General features: G+C 42.2%; 2 protein-coding genes across 2 annotated transcripts; both read left to right on the forward strand.

Moving 5' to 3' along the window:
- The first annotated feature begins 6,498 nt into the window (after positions 1–6,498).
- LOC124862487 (volume-regulated anion channel subunit LRRC8D-like) lies at positions 6,499–13,788 on the forward strand. Its single transcript, XM_047356443.1, has 6 exons — positions 6,499–6,656; positions 7,048–7,422; positions 9,353–9,916; positions 10,095–10,345; positions 11,728–12,105; positions 12,189–13,788. The coding sequence occupies exons 2-6, from the start codon at positions 7,075–7,077 to the stop codon at positions 13,306–13,308; spliced, it is 2,661 nt and encodes an 886-aa protein (XP_047212399.1). The 5' UTR covers positions 6,499–6,656; positions 7,048–7,074; the 3' UTR covers positions 13,309–13,788.
- A 4,055-nt stretch (positions 13,789–17,843) lies between these two features.
- LOC124862293 (ATP-dependent RNA helicase DDX39A-like) lies at positions 17,844–25,162 on the forward strand. Its single transcript, XM_047356114.1, has 10 exons — positions 17,844–18,000; positions 18,654–18,884; positions 20,079–20,206; positions 20,391–20,667; positions 20,751–20,869; positions 22,041–22,172; positions 23,568–23,677; positions 23,884–24,028; positions 24,156–24,303; positions 24,556–25,162. The coding sequence occupies exons 2-10, from the start codon at positions 18,677–18,679 to the stop codon at positions 24,570–24,572; spliced, it is 1,284 nt and encodes a 427-aa protein (XP_047212070.1). The 5' UTR covers positions 17,844–18,000; positions 18,654–18,676; the 3' UTR covers positions 24,573–25,162.
- The last annotated feature ends 1,392 nt before the right edge of the window (positions 25,163–26,554 follow it).

Consider the following 26,554-nt stretch of genomic DNA (forward strand, 5'->3'; position numbering starts at 1 on the left):
ACTCTTTATATAACCAATTTCTGGTAATTCTTTGTCATTTACTAATACAACAAAACAAAATGGTGTTTTGGATTTATAATCTATCAGAAAGGGATTCTGAAACTATTTTACACATTTACATATGCTTTTATTTTATTTTTGTATTATTTTAGTGCTTGTCTAATCTTAGAATGTCAAACTAAAATTGTTAAAAGAACATTATATTAACATAGACAATGATTGTACCTAAATGAATAATTTTAAGAACCATTTTGCTCTGTTCTTTTTTATTTGAATTTATATCATAAAAGTTGACATCTGTGGCTATTTTGTACATTTAAGTGGTGTTTTAGTGCTATTTCTTTATTCATTTAGAGCTAATCTACAGCATGTTAGCATGTTAACTAAGTCGACGAGGGAATGCTCTGTGCAACCACAGAGCAAAATCATGGTAAACAGTCAAAATACCTCTATGCCTATTTTAATAACCATTTTTGTTCAATTAATATCCACATAATGAAACGATTTATTAAACAATTATGTTTCAGGCTTGTGATATGCACTGATCGTATAGATTCAACAAAGTGGTTACATTCCCTGTCCATACAGACAGGATAGCATGACCCAGTTACTGCAGATTTGTTTGACTTCACGTCTGATACTAATCTTTTGTACTCACCCCTCCCAGAGGTGCTCTATTTGACTGAGATCTGTTGATTTTGGAGGGCATTGGAGTTCAGTGAAATTATTGCCCTGTTCAAGAAAACAGTTTGAGACAGTTTGAGCTTTGTGACATCCTGCTGGAAGTAGATATTAGTAGACAGGTATAATGTGGCCATACAGGGATAGACATAGTCAGCAACAATAATGCTCAACTCATACTCAGTTGCCCAAAGTGTACCAGACAAATGTCTGCCATACCATTAAACCACTCCCACAATCGTGATGCTTACACAAAAGAGGATGGATTCCTGCTTTTATGTTATTTACACTAAATTCTGACCCGACCACCAAAATGTTGCAGCTGAATAGCAGGCTAATCAGACCAGACAAAGTCTTTACAATCTGTTTTTGTCCAGTTTTGAAAAGCCTGTGTGAAATGTCGCCTCAGTTTCCTATTTTTAGCTGGCAGGAGTGGCACCTGGCATGATCTTTTGCTGCAGCCCGTCCTCTTCAAGGTTAAAGATATCGGATGCTCAGAGATGGTACTCTGTAAACCTTGGTTGTAGCGAGTGGTTATTTAAGCAATGGTTGCCCTTCTATAATTTCAAACTAGTCTGCCCATTTTCCCCTAATATCTGACTTCAACAGTATTTTCATCCCAACATTCCAACTGCTGCTCATTAAATATTTTCTCTTTTCTGGACCATATTCTGTAAACCGAAGACAGTTGTGCATGACAACCCAGCATATCAGCAATGTCTGAAATACTCAGATCAGCCTGCCTGGCAAAGACCATAAAGTCAGTTTTCTTTCTCATTTTGATGCTTGGTTTGAACTTCAGCAAGTTGTCTTTATAATGTTTAGATGTCTAAATGCATTAAGTGGTTTCCATTTGATTGCTGATTTGCTATTTGTGTTAACAAGTAATTAAACAGGTATAGTAAATGAAGTAGTTCAGTGTAAAAGTAAGACAAGTAACTCTTTGTAAAATTATGCTGTGTATGTGTTTTGCTTTAGTTTACTATTATTTTAGAGCTAATCTAGAAAATATTAGCATACTAACATGCTAAACCAAGATGGCGACAAAACGTGGCAAAATAGTGGTAGACAGTAATAAGACTTTAATAAACTATTTAATAACCATTGTTGGTCAGTTCTTTTTCATTTAATTATACAAGAACACAAGATCGAGGCACGTGATGTCGCCCGGTACGGCTGAGCCGGGGTCCCACCCTGGAGCCAGGCCTGGGGTCGGGACTTGTCGGAGAGCGCCTGGTGGCTGGGTTGCTTCTCGCGGGACCCGGCCGGGCCAAGCCCAAACAAGAGACGCGAGACCATACCCCAGTGGGCCCACCACCTGCAGGGGGAACCGTGAGGGACCGGTGCAAAGAGGATTGGGCGGCGGACGAAGGCAGAGACCTCGGTGGCCCGATCCCCGGATGCTTAGGCTGGCTCTAGGGACGTGGAATGTCACCTCGCTGGGGGGGAAGGAGCCTGAGCTTGTGCGGGAAGTCGAGTATTGGAGAGCAGAGTCTGGCCGATAGTCGAACCCCGGCTTCAGGAGGAGCAGTGTGGTTTTCGTCTCGGCCGTGGAACACTGGACCAGCTCTATACCCTCTACAGGGTACTCGAGGGTTCATGGGAGTTTGCCCAACCGGTCCACATGTGTTTTCTGGACCTGGAGAAGGCATTCGACTGTGTCCCTCGTGACGCCCTGTGGGGGGTGCTCCAGGAGTATGGAATCGGGGGCCCTTTACTAGGGGCCATCCGGTCCCTGTACAAGTGGAGCAGGAGTTTGGTCCGCATTGCCGGCACTAAGTCGGACCTGTTCCCGGTGCATGTTGGACTCCGGCAGGGCTGCCCTTTGTCACCGGTCCTGTTCATAACTTTTATGGACAGGATTTCTAGGTGCAGCCAAGGGCCGGAGGGGGTCTGGTTTGGGGACCAGAGGATTTCGTCTCTTCTTTTTGCAGATGACGTGGTCCTGCTGGCCCCCTCTAGCCAAGACCTACAGCATGTGCTGTGGCGGTTCGCAGCCGAGTGTGAAGCGGCTGGGATGAGGATCAGCTCCTCCAAGTCCATGGCCATGGTACTCGACCGGAAAAGGGTGGCTTGTCCTCTTCAGGTTGGAGGGGAGTTCCTGCCTCAAGTGGAGGAGTTTAAGTATCTTGGGGTCTTGTTCACGAGTGAGGGAAAAATGGAGCGGGAGATCGACAGACGGATCGGTGCGGCTGCCGCAGTAATGGGGGCGCTGTGCCGGTCCGTTGTGGTGAAGAGAGAGCTGAGCCGAAAAGCAAAGCTCTCGATTTACCGGTCGGTCTACGTTCCTACCCTCACCTATGGCCATGAACTTTGGGTCATGACCGAAAGAACGAGATCCCGGATACAAGCGACTGAAATGAGCTTCCTCCGTAGGGTGGCCGGGCACTCCCTTAGAGATAGGGTGAGGAGCTCGGCCATCCGGGAGGGGCTCGGAGTAGAGCCACTGCTCCTCCACATCGAGAGGAGCCAGTTGAGGTGGCTCGGGCATTTATACCTGGACACCTTCCTCTGGAGGTGTTCCAGGCACGTCCCACCGGGAGGAGGCCCAGGGGACGGCCCAGGACACGCTGGAGGGACTATGTCTCTCGGCTGGTCTGGGAACGCCTTGGGCTCCCCCGGAGGAGCTGGAGGAGGTGTCTAGGGAGAGAGACGTCTGGGCGTCTCTGCTGAGTCTGCTGCCCCCGCGACCCGGTCCCGGATAAAGCGGAAGACGACGAGTACGAGTACAAGAACACAAGAAAGTATGTTTCAGACTTGTAATACAGAAGTAAGCATCTCGGTTTTGGATGTTGGTTTCTGGCCTGACTGGGCAATGAAATTAACAAGAAGGTGATGCTAATATGCCAGTTAGGCTCTGTAAGTAAATACAACCTTTTAATGACCTGCTACATTTTACATCAAAGCTTCTGTAAACATTTTATAAATATATGCAGTAGTTACATGTCCGAGTCAATGGCTGGCTCTGATTAAGCTGCGAGAGTTCTTGATTAGTTAATCAAAAAAAAAAAAACTACAAAACAAATTAACAAATCACTGTCGCAGAAAATCCAGCCTGCACACAAATACCAAAATGCACAATGACTGAACTAATTTAAGCAGTATTAATTTCATGAACAGACTGTATTCAAGGTATTTTACTGGACTTAAAAAGGACTCATGAAGACTATTCTATTGCATTCACACGCACAAACATACACCCACCCACACACAAACTTTTAAGTTAAAATGGTTGGAAGAGCAGTTCAAGAATTGCAGAACACAACATTGTATTTTCCTCCTGACATTATTTTAACTTTTCTCAGTATTCATTTGTTTTTTGTCAGTTCTCAAGTTAAGAACTGGTTTGTTCCTATTACTTATTTTTATTTTGAACAGTACAGCACAGGAATCATTACATACTTCGATTAGATATCATTTGCACAGCGGGAAACTGAAATGTCGCGGTGTAAAACAGTCAGCCCTGTCAGTCACACTTGTGCATTTTACTACAAGATTTTCCTCTGTGGCATTGGTGAATGCCACTCTTACTCACATACATATGTATTTACCGCCACTGCTGCAACTTCCCCACCACTTGTTTTCTAACTCTATGCTCATTGCTCAACAATACATACAGGGACATGCATCTCCATCCTTGTTCACACAGCGCGGATGCATAGAACACACAACCACGGCACACCAGCTGTGCGAAGTAGATCTCATTGTGGTTTATTGTCAGTTTGCATCTCTGCTAAAGATTCTTAGTGGTCTAAAAACTAAAGGAAATGCCATATGAAGAAGCAGACGATGTAATCCTTCAGTATGAACAGACATTAATATTTAACTGAACTGAGAAAGAGGTCAATTTTAGAACTATCGCTATCTGTGATAAAAGTAGGATTGTGCTACTTGTAGGAGCTGGTACATTGCTATAATTACAGGTGTGGATTCAACTGTAGCTTTCTGGGTCTAAACACTGATTTTGGCGTCCTCTGCTGGATGATGAGGGAAATACCAATATCAACAAAATACCAATATCAACACGTAGATTCTGAAAGTTGCAAAACTGACTGATAAAATATTTTGTTCTTGCCAGTTCTGAACTTGATGTAAGCATATGATATATGGGAATATATTTCTACCTCACCCAAGATTATTCCATTATCATGTTTTTTGTAATAAAGTTTAAAATATTTTCAGTGGGTGACTGGTTCATCATCTTTCGGTAACATACTATACTGTTGCAACAATGTAATTTGGCATTATTTACTCAAAGAAACAAGGATTTGAATAATAAAAATTCTAGTGGTCATTGAATTTTCAGGATTCTTCAGTTATATTTTGTTTTATGGAATATGAAATCTGTAACTCTTTACATTATCATACTTGTATGAAATTATTTTTATTAGTTTGAATTGAAGAAACAAGATTTCTCCAAAAACTTGTCAACAAGCAAAGCATCTCTGAGATTTTTTTTTCATGCCCAATTAAAGTTTTTTTTAAATGTCTGGCTGACCTTAGTTCAAATCAAATCATGACATCTGGCTTGCTCTACATAGCAGATGATTGCTCATTGACCAAACAAGTCAAGGAGTTTCATAAAGTGCAGAAAACCTTAAAACAAATTAAACTTCAGCCATATATTTACTCTTCACATAAACACAGCAGCAAGTTAACAGTTTCAAGCAGGGTTATGTTATAAAACCATATCCAAAGTTTCAACATCTCAGAGTTCTGTTCAATCTATCGTCAGAAATTAGAAAGAGTTTGGCACAACTGCAAATCTAGATTGCGCTCCATAAATCTGTCTTTCCTTCTTTAAAGAAAGCCACAATCCTGCTTCTCACATGCCAAGTATGGGACAAAAAATATATGGAAGAATGTGCTCTGGTCAGATGGGACCAAAACAAAACTTTCTGTTTTCCATGCAAAAAAATGTTACGTGGAGGGGAAAACTCACATCCACCTTCAAATTTCTTATCACAAAAACATGGTGGTGGCTGCATCATGCTGTGGGGATGCTTTTCTTTAGCAAGACAGTGTAAGTGGTCAGACTTTATGGAAAGATGCATGGTGCTAAATACAGGGTAGTCCTCGAAGACTGGGGCAGTGATTCACCTTCTAGTAGAAGCAGTTTAGATCAAGGGAAATTCATGTCCTAGTCCAAGCCCATACTTAAATAGAAACTGTGGTAAGACTTTAATTTATGTTAATTAATTTATGTTTACAGACACTATCCATCCACAACTGATTTTGAGGAATTTTTAAAGATGAATGGGGAAGTATTTTAGTCTTTATTTTAGTACGTTGCATTGGTATTTCACATGACCCCCAAGAAAACATCGAAGTTTGTGATTGTAATGTGATAAAGTGTGAAAATGGAGACTGGGGTGTATACCACTGTGAGTTATTTAACAGAGGGTCTATGATTATTTCTCCAGGATAATTTTATCCTTATTCAGCTAAACAAATACCGGCTAAACTTTGACTAGTTAACTTTAACTGTTGGGGTACTCTTCTAGTGTAATTCTCCAAACTAGCTTTTATATGTGGCCAAAAGAAAAACTCTTTTCAATGTTGTTTCTTAATACAGACATTTTAAAGTTTTAAAGTAAAGCCCCATTTTCTACATAAACAAATTGAGCAAAAATACTATTTTAGTTGTTTGCAACTTTGCAGAGTTGAAGACTGTACATAATGAACCTTGGAGAAACAATTTTCTAGCCATGAATTTTGTATAATACTTGTCATAGTATTTTTGTCTGTAGCTGACGGCTGCAAGCAAATGTTTAGCAGGCCATGGGATCTAGGAGTGAGCTGGAATTCTCAACAGCATTTTCTCAATTGCCATGGCAACAATTTGAAAAGCTGTGTGTCGGCCAGCTCAGGAGGAGTTTGTTGTTCGCCCCAGAACCAGACCGCGCCGGCCTGAACTCTCTGTAAAGTGGTGGAGAAAGAAGAGGAGAAACGTTGTGGAACAAGTTTTCAATCAGGTAGGCAAAAATAGGTTAATGTTTTTAGGCTGTTCTCATTTGTTGACTTTTTATTTGTTTTCTAATGGCATGCGCTGAATGTAAGATGTAAGATTAACTAATAATAGTTGTAACGGGAACGCCGTGGTCCAGGGGTAAAGCGCGTAACCCATGTACGGAGGCTACAGTCCTCAATGCAGCTGTCATGGGTTCGAGTCCTGGCCCCTTGACCTTTGCTGCATGTCTCCCCCTCTCTCTCCAACCCATTTCCTGTTGGTCAACTTACAAAATAAAGGCAACTAGTGTCATAACATTAAAAAAAATTGTTTTTATAGTGTTTAGCTTAACCTGCCACAAGTATGTGCACAAAACCCAAACCGCAATATTTACAGAAATAAATCTTTTCTTACAGATATCCTCAAAATATTCAGACTGAACCATGTTCTCCCTCTCAGAACTGGCCCGTCTGGATCAGCCTCAGAACACATATAAACTGCTGAAGCCCTGGTGGGAGGTCTTCATGGACTACCTGGTGGTCCTGATGCTCATGACATCTGTCCTGGCTTGTACTGAGCAGCTGTCGAGGGAAAGGGTTGTGTGCATTCCTTCCGAGCTGCCTTTAAATACAAGCATCAGCGTTCAGGATCCATCACCTGGAAGGGATGCAGCCCTCACATCTTCTAAGACCCTTCTGCATTTTCCTCACAGCATCGGCCCAAATCTCCAATCTCCTGCGCAGGGACGCCGCACACATCTTGTGTACCAGCAATATATTTATGTTAGCCAGGTATTGTTATGTGCCTTTAGATGATATATGACTATAAGAATAAATTGTTAAAGCAATTTACAGGAATTTACAGTAATGGGTTTAAATGTTATTTTGGAATGCTACATTTATTGAGTTATTTTTGCTTCGTTTAGACTGTTTTATGTATTTTCAGAAACAGAATCTCAAAACCTTTAGTTATAATAATTAAGCAGCTTTTTAGAAATTATTTGCATTTGAAGAAAATATGCTTGTGTGCAAAAGCTATGTTTGCCTAAATATTAGTACTCTCTGAATGTAGCTAGAATACAATAGAATAGAATACAATATCCTTTATTGTAATTGTCACGAGTACCTCAAAACTGAGAAAAAGCAATTTGATCAGTGCATAACAGTAATTTGGTAAAAACATAAAATAAAAACACACGTACACATATTCATACTGTTTGCACAATTACCACTATTAACTATTGCTGTTGGATAGAAATTGTTCTTGAATCTGCTTTTGTCCTTGTTTTAAATGATCGGTAGTGTTTGCCTGACGAAAGCAGTTCAAACAGAGAGTGATGTGGGTGAGAAATGTCATTCATGTTGTCATTGGCTTTTTGGAGACAGCGAGAACTGTGAAGTTCTCCCTTAAGCAACTTGAAAGCCTTGATGCTCCTTGTGGCTAAGATCTAGGCGACATGCAGAAGATTTGCAGAAGGCAGCTTTAATCTAAATGTCAGATACAAAATGCTAGCTGACGTTGACTACACCTGATTTGGCACAAAGTAAATGTCCATGTAGGTTTTTCTTATTGCCTTTAAACATCTTTACTTAGTGCTTCAGCCCTTTATGTTATTGTAAAATTAGCAAAAACCAACAACAACAGGCAAGCGTATGTTTTCCCACAATACCCAGGTGTGTGCTGACTGGCTACAGCAGGCAACCCACAGCTCCACAAAGACAATGTTTTCAATGTACCTCAGGAGCTGTAACTCTGAACCGTAGTAAACCTAACAGTTGTCCACATGCAAGCTGGAAAAACCACTGTGAGTTGCTAATTGTTACTCTGAGAAACCACTCTAACTACAGTTGGCAACACAAGCTGGCATCAATGCATTTCTCAACATTTTGTGCGTCCAAAGACTTTGGATCCACATTTGTTCACAGAAATTGTAGAGTTCTTTGTGGGCAATTCATTTATTCAGAGACAAAGCAACATAAGCGAAAAACAATCTGTTATTGCTACACTAGGATCTGTGGCAGCCATTTTGGATTTTGAGGCCTCAGACGTTTCAAGCTACAATCTTGACTTTGGGTTCCACTGCCAGTGTATTTCTCTGACCTGGAATTTGAAAGTTTTGATTTTTGTGTACAAACGTAACACACAAAGGTTAGCTTGTGTTTCTGTTTGAGAGTCTAATCATGGAGAAGGAAGTTAGGTTTTACTTGTTATTAGATTTTGACGCATACACTACTAATAAAATATAAAACAAACACCTGCTAAATTTAATAGCTGTTTTAGAATACTAAACCTTTATCCCATAATGCTCTTTATAGAGTAACAAGACAACAGCTGACATTGGCTGATTAATTCGTCAGGCTATCCACAAACTGCAGGCTGACTGACTCAGCAGTGTGTCTTTCTTGCACTGGCTGTCTTTCAGCCATCTAACCAGCAGTGCCCAGCAACTTGTGGAGATGAGGCAGCACAGCATTACTTTGCCTCATACATCCAGAGAAAACTTTGATTATCCAGCAGTTTCTCTGCATTCTCATTAAAAGGTCTTTGAATTGTAGGAAGGGCATGTTGGAAATTCTTTATTTTTGACACCAGACACTGACCCATGCCTGGTGAAAATTTGTTTGGCAGCAGGTTTGCTTAAGATACGGTTATTATGGTATGGCTGTAACCATTAACCTGCTTCTCCTTAATTGAAAATGTTTTGTGTGTATGTCTGTCTAGGTGTGCTACCATCAAGCTTTGCCTTTGTGTTCACGCTTCTTCCCCTACATGGCCTTGCTGCAGTCTCTTGTGCTGGTAGCCAGTGGCTCCTTCTGGCTGCATTTCCCTCACACATCTTCTCGCATAGAACAGTTCCTGTCCATCTTGGCAAAATGCTGTGAGTCTCCCTGGACATCCCAGGCTCTGTCCGAAGCTGCACTCCAGGAAAACATCCAAGATTTGGAGAGAAAGCCCCGCCGAGCTCCTGTGTCTTCAGCTTGCTTTTCAATTCCAGCGGTCCGCACAGAACACTCAAGCATAGACTCGGGCACAGACAGCCCACTTTTAAAGAGATCAACCTCCCCGCCTTCTCCATCCCCTTCCACCCTCTCCTCTAATTCTACGATATCATCCAGAACACTTGGCTCTGAGGTGCACTTCTGTTCTTCCAAGCCTTCAGTGAAAGTGGAACGACCCAGACAGGTACTGAGTCTAGATAAAAGTGATGGAGAACAGGCCAGGGCCCTGTTTGAAAGAGTCAGGAAATTTCGGTCTCACTGCGAAAGCTCTGCTGTCATTTATAAGGTACTAGAACATCTGCAGTCTGCAATCTATTGGTTTATTTAGAAAACATTTTAATGTCTGGCAATAGATATTGGTAACCAACACACTAATAAGGATGTATGCTATCATTTAGAACAAAAGTTCATACCAGATCATACTTTATCTAACTTTTAAACAAGGTCTCATTTTCTCTTTTCAGGTTTACCTTTCCCAGACAATATTTAAACTGCTGATGGTAATGGTGATCATGAGTTACACCATCCCATTTCTCAGCTCCCTCTCCTTCAACCACATCTGTCAACCTGGGGAGCGAACACTAGTGGGTTACGCAACCTTTGAATGTGTCCATGTGCTCTCATCCCTTCTGCGTAAACTTCTTGTAGCCTACCTAATCCTTCTGGGGCTTTATGCTCTTCTCAATTTTTACACCCTCAGCTGGATTTTTCACAGGTTAGGACTCACATCAATGATGGCATTTTCACTTACAACCACAAGGCAATAAGATAACAAGAGTGGGTCTTGAAGTATGCTTGTTTGCTTACTCAGGTGGGCCAATAAAAATGTATCCAGGACTTCTTCTATGATGTGTAACATTAAGTCAACAGATTTGTAGTAACTAAAGACGGAAAGGATGAGACTCCATCGGTACTTAAATCAGGCAGAATGTCTTCCAAAGTACTGCAGGAGCCTTTTTATGAGTAGGGTGTCACACGAATACTGTGGGTCAAGAAAGGACGGGAGGTCTGTTTGGCTGGGAGCAGGAGAGGAGAATGCCAAGCTAGTTCCTGAACAGCATCCTGAAGAATGTGTCATTTGGGTTCTTCTTGTAAACTTGTAAACTAAATAACTCCCTATCTCATTCCATAAAGTTTTTTTCTTGTAAGCAATTATTTCAGCTCATTGATAATCCATGCTTTTAAGGACACACCTCACTGTTCTGATGGACATGGTGTTGTTCACTCAAAATGTTAGATGATCACACAGTCTTTATGTGGCTCAAAGAGTGCATTCCAGTCTGTGGCCTCAAAACAGCCCCACAGAACTCCTTTAGCTTCTTGTGACCATCTTCTAACTGTTCTTTTGGTGCCAGGTGGCCTCTGAACAATTGGTTTACACATTAAGTAGAGACAGACTGGATCATAATCAGGAGGAGGTTGTGCAGTGGAGCTGTATCCATCCTTGACATTTGCGTAGAATTCCAAGGTTTTATTCTCTGCTGCAGAAGAGAGAGATGTTTGATTTAGTTATGTGATCATGCAGCCACGTTTCAGTAATGCACATAATACTGCATTGCCTATATTCTGGTATATTCTAGTCTTCCCCAGCACTTTGAGCCCATGCATTTTATTTGCAAGAGATTTTAAAGTCTCAATTATGACTGATGGATGAGATGGTTTAAATCTTCTCCGATTTGCTCCCGCAGTTCTCTAGTTTGGTTTTCATTTGAACCTTTAAAATGTCAGTGAGCTTCTCCTGCTTGTAAACTACGATTACTCATTGTAAACAAGAGCAAAAAGTGGAAATCACTGGAGCAGCACGGCTTTCGCACAGGAATGAAAATCATTCAAAACAAGTTATGCTTCATTTAGAAAACAAATGGAAAAAAGATATAGATTTGCTTGCAATAGAGCAGAGCTATTGGAACAAGGTTCTAGAGGTTATGGAATAAATGAGTAAATAAGAGAACACATTGGAATTTGATGTAAGAGGCCTTATGAAAGAATTAAATGTAAGTGCAATTATATGTTTTTTTGGGTTGGCGTACCTTGTGTTCAATTTTATATTTCTCATTCCATTTTATGTTTTTGTTGTTTCAATATATCTCTCCTTAGCTGTCTTCGAAAATATTCCTTCCAGTCCCCAAACGAGCTGTGGTCCCTGAAAGACATTCCTGATCTGATGAATGACTTGGCCTTTCTCATACACATGCTGGACCAATATGATTCATTGCTGGTCCAGCGTCTCTCCGTGTTTATGTCCCCCGTCAGTGAGAGCAGACTGCTGGAGCAAAGCCTGGAGAGACACTGGGGAGAAGAAAAGCTACATGCTATGACCAGTACAGATGTGGATGGCTGTACCTCTCTGCAGCTTGTGGCCCTGCCTCACCTTCCTCCAGCTCTTTTCACCCTGAACCAGCTTCAGGCCCTCAAACTGGAGCTCATCACTGATGCCAGATTTACTTCACAGGTGGCAAACATGACTTCACTTAGGTGAGATGAACAGGCCAGCTTTGAAATTAAATTCATATGCTTTTCAAATTCCCTTGCTTTGATTTTTTTTTTCTTACCAACAGGGAGCTCCATCTTTACCACTGTACTCCGGCTGTGGATCCCAGTGCACTTGCAGTCCTCCAGGAACGTCTAGAGGTTCTTCATATCACCTTCGCTCAGGCATCACAGATCCCCAACTGGGTCCTCTCACTCCGCAACCTGCATGAGCTCCATCTTTCAGGTCGTTTAAGCAGTGAGGGTAGTGTTGGTCGTGGATGGGCAATGGGGAGCCTGCGTCAGCTCTGCCACCTCCGTATTCTGGTAATTCGAGGCTTGTTACACAGAGTCCCTGCAGAGCTGTGTGAAGTGGCAGGAGGTTTGGTGAAATTAGTGATGCATAATGAAGGCACAAGACTACTTGTTCTGACAGGCCTTAAGAGAATGGCCAACCTCACGGAACTCCAGCTGCAGGACTGCCAGCTCGACCGCTTGCCCTCTTCCCTGCTTGCTCTGACTAATCTCCGGATGCTTGACTTGCAGCATAACAACTTGAGAACCCTAGAGGAACTGCTCGGTCTGGCACACCTGCGACGTCTTTCTTGCCTTAAACTTGCTTACAATCGTGTCTTGGTGCTGCCACCTAGTGTCGGAGTCCTTCGAGGCTTGGAGCTTCTGGATCTGTCCAACAACCAGCTAAAGAGTCTTCCACTGGCACTCTTTACTCTCCACCGACTTCGTCGGCTTTTATTGGCTGGCAACCTGCTTTGTGAGCTGCCCTCTGAGGTTAAGGCTTTGGAATTGCTCACAGAACTAGACGTCAGTGGAAACAGGTTAGAGAGCCTACCCTCTGACCTCTTCAGCAGTTGCTTGGAGCTCCGTATCCTTAATGTGTCTCGCAACTCTCTTGTTTCACTGCCTGGGGGAATTACAGCTTTAAGCCATCTGTCTAGGTTAGATTTGCGCAGCAATAGTTTGGAAGAGTTGCCTGCTGAACTTGGCAGCTGTTTGGGGCTCTGTGGAGGTGGGCTCCTGGTTGAAAGGTGGCTCTTTCTATCCTTACCTCCACATGTCCGGGACTTCCTAAGCCGTTCTTACTCTACCAGTGATGTATACTTCAAGGATCACTCCCGGCCAGAGTCGGTTACTTTCCCATACTCTCCCACCCAGTGGAGCTTCTCTTCAGCTCTAGAATCACGAATATAAGGTTTAGAGGTGATTGTATCCCTACACTTGGTTTTGTCACTTTTAAGTTTTTGCAACACTACATATATTATTTTAAACAGAAAGTAGTTTTTGCCCTGTCTTGTCATTGACAAGAGTAAAAGGAGTCTTAGAATGGTGCATTAAAATTGTTTTAAGAAAAATGCAGATTATGTTTTGAATACTGGTCGTTTCTGAAACTAATCTTAACATGAAGTTGTCTCTGATATGTTATATGGAATAATAACAGCACCTGGGAGATAAAGCTTGGGTAGAATGTTTGGAAAACATGTAGAACATTTTATCACGGTTTGTATTTTTATCATTTAAATAAATGACAGTTTGCATTTTTTTATGTCTTTATAATCAGCTATACAAAAAAAATATTTACACCCACTGATCACTGGATTAGGAACCATCTCAGCTTAGCATGTCAGCATTGTAACGTTTAATAAATAAAAAAGAACAAAAAACATACACAAAGAGTTTCGTCAGCCTATTTTTACACTTAGCTACTTTCTTAGGTTTGCCTGTTTCATTACTTGTTAACACAAATAGCAACGGAGCCAATCTAATAGCATTTAGGCATCTGACATGGTGAAGTTGCCATGCTCAAGGCCAATCTGAACATCAAATTGGGGAAGAAAGGGGATTTAAGTGACTTTGAACATAACACGGTTGATGGGGGGAAGAATGATCCGAAAAAGAGGAAATATTCTAACAAACAGCCGTTGTGTGGATGAAAAAAGCCTTATTAATGGAAGAGGTCAGAGGAGAATGGCCAGACTGGTTCAAGATGGTAGAAAGGCAACAGTAGCTTAACCGAGCAATACAACCAACAGTGTTGTGCATAAGTGAAGCTCACATATTTGAGAACTTTTAACTGAAAATATGCTGTATCTTACTCAATGAATCTGAAAGGAAGTGCAGCTCTGCCTAACAGTTATTTTTAAGTCACTCTATTTACAGATGAATGAAAGATTTGCATTGTGTCTTTCTGGCGGGGCATTAAATGTTTCACATAGCAAGAGCTGCATTTTTCTCGAGGTGAGTGCTTATAAGAGCCTATGTTGGTAATGTAGGCCTTTGCATCTTAACTCACCTTAATCTTGCCCACACAGCTTCAGCTTCACTATATACGTTAGACTATTAACTGAAGGCTCAAGCCCTAACCGTCACAACTAACAGATTAAAGTGGGTTTTTTTACTGTTATTTTATTATTTATGGGCTAGAGATACAGCCAGATGATCACAAATGCTGCAGCTGTATTTTGTTACATTTCTAGGTTTTCCCTTAGATCATCCAACAAGTGAGTAGCTGAAATAATTTATATATATTTGAGATTTTGTCTGCTATTTTGCTTATACATATTCAGGATGTTATTAAAGGACAACATTGTGGCGTTTCAAAGTGAATGCAGTTACAAATGTAGTTGGTAAAGCGCCTGAGCCTGCTCTTCGCTGCAGACTGAATGCGCCTGAGCCTTCGCCAAGCTGCTTCCAAGTGCCAGAGCCTGTGCCAAGCTGCCTCCGATCGCCAAACTCCGCTCCTCGCTTCAATCTGTTGCTGCTAGCACCTTGTCCACCAGTTCTTGAGTTCTCCAGTGAGAGTGTCCAGATGAACCCACCTCATGTTCCTGTTCCTGAGCTCCTCTGTGTTCAGGTTTCAGAGCTTCTCCACGGCTCCCAGCCTTCAGAGTTTCTTTGTGGCTCCCAGGCTTCAGAGTTCTTGGATAGTGTGCTCCATTAACCTTCTTCATCGTCGGCCTCCAAGGCTCCTGTATTGCCACCATCCGCAGCCTCCAAGGTTTTGTTTTTATTTCTGGCCCTCTGTTTGTGGCTCCTTCTGCCCGTCCGGTTCGGGTTAGTTTTTTCCCCATGGCCTTATCAGGACATCTTAGAGGGCCCCTAGACGGAAGGGTAATGTCATGATCCACACTTGTTTGTATTTTGTCAATTGCACCCATCCGTTTTCCGCATCATTCTTTTCCCCTCAGTTATATTTAAAACTCTCTGGTTCCTGTGCATCCTTTGTGTCTGTAATTTTATTATTCCATTACATTCAAATACAGGTCCTTCTCAAAATATTAGCATATTGTGATAAAGTTCATTATTTTCCATAATGTCATGATGAAAATTTAACATTCATATATTTTAGATTCATTGCACACTAACTGAAATATTTCAGGTCTTTTATTGTCTTAATACGGATGATTTTGGCATACAGCTCATGAAAACCCAAAATTTCTATCTCACAAAATTAGCATATCATTAAAAGGGTCTCTAAACGAGCTATGAACATAATCATCTGAATCAACAAGTTAACTCTAAACACCTGCAAAAGATTCCTGAGGCCTTTAAAACTCCCAGCCTGGTTCATCACTCAAAACCCCAATCATGGGTAAGACTGCCGACCTGACTGCTGTCCAGAAGGCCACTATTGACACCCTCAAGCAAGAGGGTAAGACACAGAAAGAAATTTCTGAACAAATAGGCTGTTCCCAGAGTGCTGTATCAAGGCACCTCAGTGGGAAGTCTGTGGGAAGGAAAAAGTGTGGCAGAAAACGCTGCACAACGAGAAGAGGTGACCGGACCCTGAGGAAGATTGTGGAGAAGGGCCGATTCCAGACCTTGGGGGACCTGCGGAAGCAGTGGACTGAGTCTGGAGTAGAAACATCCAGACTCAGGATGGCGTGTGCAGGAAATGGGCTACAGGTGCCGCATTCCCCAGGTCAAGCCACTTTTGAACCAGAAACAGCGGCAGAAGCGCCTGACCTGGGCTACAGAGAAGCAGCACTGGACTGTTGCTCAGTGGTCCAAAGTACTTTTTTCGGATGAAAGCAAATTCTGCATGTCATTCGGAAATCAAGGTGCCAGAGTCTGGAGGAAGACTGGGGAGAAGGAAATGCCAAAATGCCAGAAGTCCAGTGTCAAGTACCCACAGTCAGTGATGGTCTGGGGTGCCGTGTCAGCTGCTGGTGTTGGTCCACTGTGTTTTATCAAGGGCAGGGTCAATGCAGCTAGCTATCAGGAGATTTTGGAGCACTTCATGCTTCCATCTGCTGAAAAGCTTTATGGAGATGAAGGTTTCATTTTTCAGCACGACCTGGCACCTGCTCACAGCGCCAAAACCACTGGTAAATGGTTTACTGACCATGGTATCACTGTGCTCAATTGGCCTGCCAACTCTCCTGACCTGAACCCCATAGAGAATCTGTGGGATATTGTGAAGAGAACGTTGAGAGACTCAAGACCCAACACTCTGGATGAGCTAAAGGCCGCTATCGAAGCATCCTGGGCCTCCATAAGACCTCAGCAGTGCCACAGGCTGATTGCCTCCATGCCACGCCGCATTGAAGCAGTCATTTCTGCTAAAGGATTCCCGACCAAGTATTGAGTGCATAACTGTACATGATTATTTGAAGGTTGACGTTTTTTATATTAAAAACACTTTTCTTTTATTGGTCGGATGAAATATGCTAATTTTGTGAGATAGGAATTTTGGGTTTTCATGAGCTGTATGCCAAAATCATCCGTATTAAGACTATAAAAGACCTGAAATATTTCAGTTAGTGTGCAATGAATCTAAAATATATGAATGTTAAATTTTCATCATGACATTATGGAAAATAATGAACTTTATCACAATATGCTAATATTTTGAGAAGGACCTGTATATCCATCCACCATGCGCCTGCCGTTGTCCTATTGCCACTATGGTCCTTTACCACAAACTGTGATTTAAAGTGAGACATTTTTTTAATCATCCAACTAATCTGTTATTTAATGCTCTCAAGGAACTCTATGATGAAAGATGGGCCATGGTAAATACAAGTATATTCTTGAGAAAGTCCTGTGTCAGTCTTCCTGTGATATCAGACTTGGACTGAGGTTCACCTTCCAGCAAGACAATGATCTGAAACATACTGCTAAAACCACACTTGAATGGTTTAAGGGGAATCATTAAATTTGTTGGAATGGCCTATAGGTCCACAGGTGTCAAACTCCAGTCCTCGTAGGCCGGTGTCTTGCAACTTTTAGATGCGCCGCTGCTTCAACACACCTGAATAATTAGGTCATTAACAGGACTCTGGAGAACTTGACCGCATACTGAGGAGGAAATTTAGCCATTCGATTAAAGTGTGTTGGACCAGGGACGCATCTAAAAGTTGCAGGACATTGGCCCTTAAGGACTGGAGTTTCATACCGCTGACCTAGTCAAAGTCCATACCTCAATCCAATTGGGAATCTGTAGTTAAACTTGAAGATCACTGTTCACAACTGAAAACCATCCAAAATGGAGGGGGTGGGATGTAAACAGTTATGCACGTTGAAGGCATGTTCTGTAAATGAAATAGTACAAACTCCAAGGGGGATGGATACTTTTGCAAGGCACTGTATAAGTAACTTTAATGTCCCTTGCGAGCTTCCCTACACCGAACACATCGTCGCTCATATCCCGCTTTTTCAGAGTGTGAGGTACCGTGGCACAAGTTCTGTCCAATCGCTGACTGCAGTTAAACAAATTCACCAATGGTGTTAATCTTTTTTCAGTCGTAGGTGGAACTTCCGGTTGCCTGTATAAACCGACTGAGGCCTCCCCATGCGGTTTTGATCCGGTTGATTCATAGTCAACGTCGTACGGGTATTAGCTCTATTTTGAGCTACGTTATTACAGTTGAAATTGTTTAAGAGGTTAGTTTAAAGTTCAAGTTTCATGTTTTAATTGTATGTATTTAGATTCTGTCGGAAGGTAGCCTGTGTTAAATTCAAATCGTAATTAGCTTAACCCGGACATTGGAGCTGGAGTGTTGTAGCTTAGCATTTAGCTTAGCTTCCACTTTGTCAATTGTGTTGCTTTTCCGTAAATTAACCTGTTGTGTTAACTTTTAAGTTTATCTTCGTATAACCAACTGCTCATATTGATATTGAGAGCACATTGAGAGCGAGTTAGTTTTCAAAGGTAAAACTCGCCACGTTAGCGACGGTTATGCAACACAATAGATTTTCAGTTTTAGCTCTCAGAAGCTAACAGGTTTGGCCAAACCGATGCGCTGCCGGGCCTGTTTTGGGTGGTTTTAAGTGCTGATGTCGTTTATGTACGCTTTTTGTGCAGTCTGTGGCAACATGCCGCTAGTTTTAAGAGCATCGACCAGAGTTAGCTAGTACATTTTATACCAGTAGATTTTGACTAGTGTGTTGGGCTTAGACAATGCAGATGAAACCATCCAAAGTCTAGTTCGCATTGTCCATGGCAGAATGCAACCTGTACGGAAACACAACGTCGATAAGCGGCACGCTGCGTAATGAAAACCTCCGAGAGTAATGATTCATTTTCTGTGTCCTAGACAAAGACACAGCAACACGTATAATGGCTGAGAATGACGTTGATAACGAGCTGCTCGATTATGAAGAAGACGAGGAGCCACAGGGAGCCCCTGAGAGCGCAGCCCCTGCAGGGAAGAAGGAAGTGAAGGGATCCTACGTCTCCATTCACAGCTCCGGCTTCAGAGATTTTCTTCTGAAGCCAGAACTTCTCCGCGCCATCATAGACTGTGGTTTTGAGCATCCATCTGAAGGTGAGGGTCATATAATGGTAGAAGGTTGAGCCAATGACATTCCATCTTTTTAATTGTTCCTTGTAGCATTGCTGCACAAAGCCACAGTTTTCTGATTCCACATATCTTGTGCCTTTTCTGGGTGCTATTAATTTACTTTTTTATGTTTGCTTAGTTTTGTACGCTTGAGGTTAGGTTTAAGTTTTAGAACTTGATATCCCCAAGATCTTTAAAAAAAATCCTATTAAAGGTTTTAGGAAGTTATGGTTTCCAAATTAATTAAAAATTTCCATCACACCACCTCGGCTGTGTAAAGTTCTTTAAATAAGACGCCAGTGTCTCATTGACCAGAGTCTCTCCGGCAGTTAGGAGCATAGACAGTGATGCGTTTTAGCTGGATGAAAGAAAATTATAATTGAAAACTGTCCCAAATTACCTGTTGGTCAATGTAGAGTATGAAACGAAGCTTTTTACCCCAAATCCACTGACCCCATTCAGTAATTTAGGTCAACATGTCAATCACTTTGGGTTGACAATGTTTGCCGTGTTATTGCTGTTCAGTTTGATCAGAGCTTCTGACACGTGCCCTGGTTGGTACACCAGTAAATGGGTCAAAAACTTTGTCTACCCAATTTGTTTTGTTCTGCACACACCGTAAAACATGGTGGTGGCAGCATCATGCTGTGGGGATGCTTTTGTTCAGCTGGTCAGGGCTAATGGGCAGATAAATGAAGCTAAAATAGTGTCATCCTGCATGATTAACATTAATTAAAGACCTTTAAGGGGCTATAACATGCTGTATTGTAGCAGATCTTGTTGCCATCCAACACAGGTGATCACCTACTGTATTTATTGGAATGTCACTTCTTTTCTTCTTGGGTATTCTGGTTGCTGGTTGCCATCAGTTGCACTCTGCATCAATAATTAAAACTGGCAGATCTAGTGACTCATGTTGCAGAGCTTTACAGCATATTTTAGATTACACACCCTAGCATTATATAGGTGTGGAATCTCTTGCCAAGCTTGTTTGTTTTCTCCTGAGGTATCATTCAAGGAAAATATTCCTTTTTCTAATCACTTGGAATTATGAATACGCCACTTAACTGATACAGACTGGTGGCAAAATATTACCTCTAGACCCTTGAACAATTAGTGGGTTTTTTTTATGTGCTTCTGGGTATGCTGATTAATATGGTTTTATCTTTCTGCTTCCAGTCCAGCATGAATGCATCCCACAGGCTATCCTCGGCATGGACATCCTGTGCCAGGCCAAATCTGGTATGGGCAAGACTGCTGTGTTTGTCCTGGCCACACTGCAACAGATTGAGCCTGTTGATGGACAGGTCGGTATATTAGTTTAACTGACCAGAGCTGTGACTTAGGCTGAACAGTTTGGGTTGGATTTATTTTATTTTTTCAAATTTGTTTTATAGAAAATGGATGTTTTCAGCTGTGAGAAAAGGAAACCCATACGACAGCCAGAGCCACCAGTTTCTTAATCTGTATTTTCATCTGCCCCCTCCCCAGGTTTCTGTACTAGTCATGTGCCACACGCGAGAGCTGGCCTTCCAGATCAGCAAAGAGTACGAGCGTTTCTCAAAGTACATGCCCACCGTGAAGTGTGCCGTGTTCTTTGGTGGCCTGAACATCAAGAAGGATGAGGAGACCTTAAAGAAGAACTGCCCTCACATCGTAGTGGGAACACCCGGTCGGATCCTCGCTCTGATCCGCAACAAGAGCTTAAGCCTGAAAAATGTAAAACATTTCGTCCTAGATGAGTGTGACAAAATGTTGGAGGCGCTAGGTATGTCTTTCTGTTCGATATTTGTGAGCTAATGGCAAGTCGTTTTTTCTTCTTATTAATAATTTTAACCACTCTGTGTGCAGACATGAGGCGTGACGTGCAGGACATTTTCAGGATCACACCCCACGAGAAGCAGGTCATGATGTTCAGTGCAACGCTGAGTAAGGAGATCCGACCGGTCTGCCGCAAATTCATGCAGGATGTAAGTGAAAACTCAAGTCTGTTGGTTTTCTATATCTGTCTGTAAGAAGCCGGACCTAAAGACATGCAGCACAGGTTATCGGGGTCGAGACTCGAACCAGGAACAGCCGTGTCTATTACTAAAGCCTGTACATGGATGCTCGCTTTACCGCTACACCACGTGTAGCACCCATGCTGTACCCCTTAAATCTTAACTATTGACATATTTTGTCAAGTTTGGGATGTGTTGGGTTTACTTTGAATTGCCCAAATTAAATCCAGTGCAACAAATTGCCTTCAGGAGTCATGTAATTATTAACCAGGGACTACCAGTGTTGAATTTAAACCTAAAATCCAGCTGTTCTGTGAAGGCCCAAGCAAATTGTTAGAGAACATTAGTGAGCAAACCACATCATGAAGACCAAGGAACACAGCAGACGGGTCAGGGAGAAAGTTTAAAGCAGGCTTTGGTGATATCACACTTTTTAACATCTCACAGAGCTCTGTTCAATCCAGTCCTCTAGAGCTGCTACCCTGCAGCTTTGAGATGCATCTCTTCTCCAGTACACATTGAATCAAATGACTGGCCTTTGCCAAATGTGATGCCATTCTGAAGAGCCAATCAAATCACTTGATTCAGCTGTTTGGGAGCAGGGATGTATCTAAAAGTTGCAGGACACTAGTACTTGAGGACTGGAGTTGAAACTGTGCCATATTCTATGGCATAAGAGGTGGACAATCAGTTTAAGGCTCATCTTAATTGTTCCCGTGACATATCTGGATTGGTTGCACTTAGCCATAAGCCATGTACAGGAAATATCTGCAAGAAACCACCTGTCTTTATGCCAGACTATGTTCGCTGAACAACCCAGCAGGAATAATGGTGGTGGCAAGGAGAAGAAAATATCTTTGGCTAAACTTAGAAATTGATCTTCACAGATGCGCTTTCCATTTTATATATATGTTGTAAAAGACTTGGTCTCCAAATATGTAGATTTTCACAGCTTGTAGAGACGCAGCCCAGAAGACGTTCAGATGTAATTTCACCACTGTTGGTTTATCACACAATACCTAAATGCATCGAAGTTTGTAGTAGCAACTTGACAAAATGCAAAGAAAAGGTATGAATTCACTATAGGGTAGTATATTTTTTTAAGTAGTTACTTATAGCATCCTGTCTTTTGTTCCTGCAGCCAATGGAGGTGTTTGTAGATGATGAGACCAAACTTACACTTCATGGTCTGCAGCAGTATTACTGCAAGCTGAAGGACAGCGAGAAAAACCGCAAGCTGTTTGACCTTCTTGACGTCTTGGAGTTCAATCAGGTAAATCTATGGATCAAACACTTTTTGATGTTGCTTTGTCCTGGTGTTTCTCATGTTAAATAACTTGTCCTTGCAACAAGTGTGGTTAAATCTCAAATGATCAGAATATCATGAAAATCTTCGGTGATTTTTTTTTTTTTTTTTTTTTTGTGCCTTTTTTTTGTGAGTCATCTCAGAAAGTGAAATTCATTGATTCATGACTTGATTCATTACACACGGAGTGTAATTTCTTTCATTTAGATGATTATGGCTTGCATATAGTAAAAAAACAAAACAAATTCAGTGTCTCAGAAAATTAGAATGTTGTGAAAATTTTGCAAGCTCATGGCTTTACACATTAATCAGCTGATTGACTCAAAACACCTGTAAGGCTTCCTGAGCCTCTAAATCACAGGTGTCAAACTCTAGTCCTCAAGGGCCAGTGTCCTGCAACTTTTAGATGCATCTCTGCTCCAACACACCTGAATCAAATAATTAGGTCCATTAGCAGGACTCTGGGGAATGTGACTGCATACTGAGGAGGAAATTCAGCCATTTGATTTTAGTGTGTTGGACCATGGGCACATCTAAATGTTGCAGGATATCGGCCCTTCGAGGACTAGAGTTAAGTGCAAGGAAAAAGTGTAGGGAAAGCTGCAACGGGGATAACCACAGCCTTGAGAGGATTTGTAAGTAAATCCAATCGGTGGCTTCGGGGAACTTCACAAGGAGTGGACTGAGACTAGAGTCAGCGCATCAAGAGCCGCCACACATAGACGAACCCTAGACATTGGCCACAAATGTCTCATTCCTTGTATCAAGCCACTTCTGATCAAGAGACGTCTGAAGCATCTTACCTGGACTATGGAGAAAAAGAACTGGACTGTTGCTCAGTGGTCCAGTCCTCTTTTCAGATGATAGTAAAGGTTGCATTTCATCTGGAAATCAAGGTCCCAGAGTCTGGAGGAAGAGTGGAGAGGCACAGAATCTACGTTGTTTAAAGTCCAGTGAGAAATCTCTGTGGTCAGTGATGATTCGGAGTGCCATGTCCATAGTTGGTGTTGGTCCGCTGTGTTCTCTGACGTTCACCTGCAGCCATCTACCAGGATTTTTTAGAGCACTTCATGTTTCCTTCTGCTGATAAACTTAAGGAAGATAATTTCATTTTCCAGCACGACTTGACTCCGGCCCACGCTACCAAAGGTACTCAAAGCTGGTTCAAAGGCATAATCATCAAGCAATAAAGGCTTGAAATATTTCTCTCTGTGTAATAAATCTGTATAATACATGAGTTCCACTTTCTAAAATGAGTGACCAAAAAGCCCCAACATTTTTTCACAATATTTTAGCTATTTTTTGGATATACGTGCATATAGGCTGGTGGCATGCCTCTAAGTTCCAGTGCTCTACCTCTAGGTGGTGATCTTTGTCAAGTCTGTGCAGCGATGCGTCGCTCTCTCTCAGCTTCTGGTGGAGCAGAATTTCCCTGCTATTGCCATTCACAGGGGAATGGGTCAGGAGGAAAGGTGAGACTCCCCTACAGCTCATCACTTTACTTGCATGCGCTAATGAACACGTGCTCTGCCAACCTTGACTTGCTAAATGTGTTTATGGGAGCCGAAGGCATCTTAATTTAACTCAACACATTATTGCCTTCAAAGCAGGATGGTGTCCAGTAATGCTTTCAGCAGCGGTGTTATTGATCCCTGCTCCTCGTCACCCCTCTTTGCAGGCTCTCTCGCTATCAGCAATTCAAGGACTTCCAGAGGCGGATCTTGGTAGCGACCAACCTCTTTGGCAGAGGGATGGATATTGAGAGAGTGAACATAGTCTTCAACTATGACATGCCTGAAGACTCGGACACCTATTTGCACAGGGTGAGAAACTAAAGAAGGAAATCTTTAACCAGGTTTCCTTCTTCTTCCCTCACCAGTTTGAAATATTTCAAGAATTGATTTTAGTTTAGTTAGTAAGGTCTTACATTTAAATTGTTGAACCGATTAGGTTGCCCGTGCTGGTCGGTTCGGAACCAAAGGCCTGGCTGTAACCTTTGTGTCTGATGAGACCGACGCCAAGACTCTGAACGATGTGCAGGACCGCTTTGAAGTCAACGTGGCCGAGCTGCCAGATGAGATTGACATCTCATCTTACAGTAAGTGTTTATTTCACGATGAATGGCTTCCAAGACCACAGCTTTGACTAAAAGTGTTTAAAGTAATCCATGTCAGAGCCTTAAAAAAAGATTCAGATAGTAATCATGGCAACAATTGGGAGCTGTCGTGTAGCTTTGGATCTCCCGTTAAAGCTCATACAAGTTAAACCTGCTGGTGAAGAGTTGGCATCCTCAGCTGTTGTTCTGTAGATCTTTGCTCCTCCTAACGTCTCTCCTTTGTCTCCCACCCAGTCGAGCAGTCCAGATGAGTCCCCCAGCCAGACAGAAGTCTCCTCATCGTGGATCCCGTCTTTTCTTTGGAAGCAGATGTACTTCACTGTTGATTTGAAAGCTCTGCACGTTTGTTCACAAAACATTTATTTTTTATCGTCTGTTTATGGGGAAGGGTGGGGGGGGGGGGTGATTTTAATTTGTCTTTTATGGTTTTGTTTTTTTTGCCCAATTAAAACTTTTTATAAAATGCCACTTTTATCATTGTGGTCTCTGGTGAGACGGTCTCTGTGTTGTCTTATTGCAGTGTTGATATTAACCTCATTAGACCCGAGGAATAACTTGGGAGTTATTTTATTTCATTTATTTTTTTTTGTTTGCTATATCCCAAGCTTACCTTTTATTGTAGGGTTTTATAGTTTTTCTCAAATGCTAAACGGCATTGATTTGGCTCATGTGGCAGCTCTTTTTATGAGTTTCTTATGGAATGTCTTCTATATATTTAGTTGTCGTAGAGATGAAATGGCAGATTTTTGTTAGAGGTACTGCACCAAAAAAACTGATTTTCACTATGTTTGTCCTTGTATTTTGGTGTTAAACTGAAAATAAATTGGAACCAAACAAATTAGATACAGTGACTGCCTGACACTAACTTATAAACCACACTAGCAACTAGGCATGAGCTGGTGGAAAACTTGCCTTATACAGGTCCTTCTCAAAATATTAGCATATTGTGATAAAGTTAATTATTTTCCATAATGTCATGATGAAAATTTAACATTCATATATTTTAGATTCATTGCACACTAACTGAAATATTTCAGGTCTTTTATTGTCTTAATACGGATGATTTTGGCATACAGCTCATGAAAACCCAAAATTCCTATCTCACAAAATTAGCATATCATTAAAAGGGTCTCTAAACGAGCTATGAACCTAATCGTCTGAATCAACGAGTTAACTCTAAACACCTGCAAAAGATTCCTGAGGCCTTTAAAACTCCCAGCCTGGTTCATCACTCAAAACCCCAATCATGGGTAAGACTGCCGACCTGACTGCTGTCCAGAAGGCCACTATTGACACCCTCAAGCAAGAGGGTAAGACACAGAAAGAAATTTCTGAACGAATAGGCTGTTCCCAGAGTGCTGTATCAAGGCACCTCAGTGGGAAGTCTGTGGGAAGGAAAAAGTGTGGCAGAAAACGCTGCACAACGAGAAGAGGTGACCGGACCCTGAGGAAGATTGTGGAGAAGGGCCGATTCCAGACCTTGGGGGACCTGCGGAAGCAGTGGACTGAGTCTGGAGTAGAAACATCCAGAGCCACCGTGCACAGGCGTGTGCAGGAAATGGGCTACAGGTGCCGCATTCCCCAGGTCAAGCCACTTTTGAACCAGAAACAGCGGCAGAAGCGCCTGACCTGAGCTACAGAGAAGCAGCACTGGACTGTTGCTCAGTGGTCCAAAGTACTTTTTTCGGATGAAAGCAAATTCTGCATGTCATTCGGAAATCAAGGTGCCAGAGTCTGGAGGAAGACTGGGGAGAAGGAAATGCCAGAAGTCCAGTGTCAAGTACCCACAGTCAGTGATGGTCTGGGGTGCCGTGTCAGCTGCTGGTGTTGGTCCAGTGTGTTTTATCAAGGGCAGGGTCAATGCAGCTAGCAATCAGGAGATTTTGGAGCACTTCATGCTTCCATCTGCTAAAAAGCTTTATGGAGATGAAGATTTCATTTTTCAGCACGACCTGGCACCTGCTCACAGTGCCAAAACCACTGGTAAATGGTTTACTGACCATGGTATCACTGTGCTCAATTGGCCTGCCAACTCTCCTGACCTGAACCCCATAGAGAATCTGTGGGATATTGTGAAGAGAACGTTGAGAGACTCAAGACCCAACACTCTGGATGAGCTAAAGGCCGCTATCGAAGCATCCTGGGCCTCCATAAGACCTCAGCAGTGCCACAGGCTGATTGCCTCCATGCCACGCCGCATTGAAGCAGTCATTTCTGTAAAAGGATTCCCGAC

Source organism: Girardinichthys multiradiatus, chromosome X (assembly GCF_021462225.1).
Source record: "Girardinichthys multiradiatus isolate DD_20200921_A chromosome X, DD_fGirMul_XY1, whole genome shotgun sequence".
Taxonomy (NCBI): Eukaryota; Metazoa; Chordata; class Actinopteri; order Cyprinodontiformes; family Goodeidae; genus Girardinichthys; species Girardinichthys multiradiatus.

Bases quoted from the DNA above. Each gene is read 5' to 3' on its own strand.
- LOC124862487 (XM_047356443.1), top strand. From the start codon at position 7,075: ATGTTCTCCCTCTCAGAACTGGCCCGTCTGGATCAGCCTCAGAACACA. The intron at 10,346-11,727 runs GTTAGGACTCAC...ATCTCTCCTTAG, and splicing joins CTCAGCTGGATTTTTCACAG to CTGTCTTCGAAAATATTCCT. The intron at 12,106-12,188 runs GTGAGATGAACA...TCTTACCAACAG, and splicing joins GCAAACATGACTTCACTTAG to GGAGCTCCATCTTTACCACT.
- LOC124862293 (XM_047356114.1), top strand. From the start codon at position 18,677: ATGGCTGAGAATGACGTTGATAACGAGCTGCTCGATTATGAAGAAGAC. The intron at 18,885-20,078 runs GTGAGGGTCATA...TTCTGCTTCCAG, and splicing joins TTTTGAGCATCCATCTGAAG to TCCAGCATGAATGCATCCCA. The intron at 22,173-23,567 runs GTAAATCTATGG...CTCTACCTCTAG, and splicing joins ACGTCTTGGAGTTCAATCAG to GTGGTGATCTTTGTCAAGTC.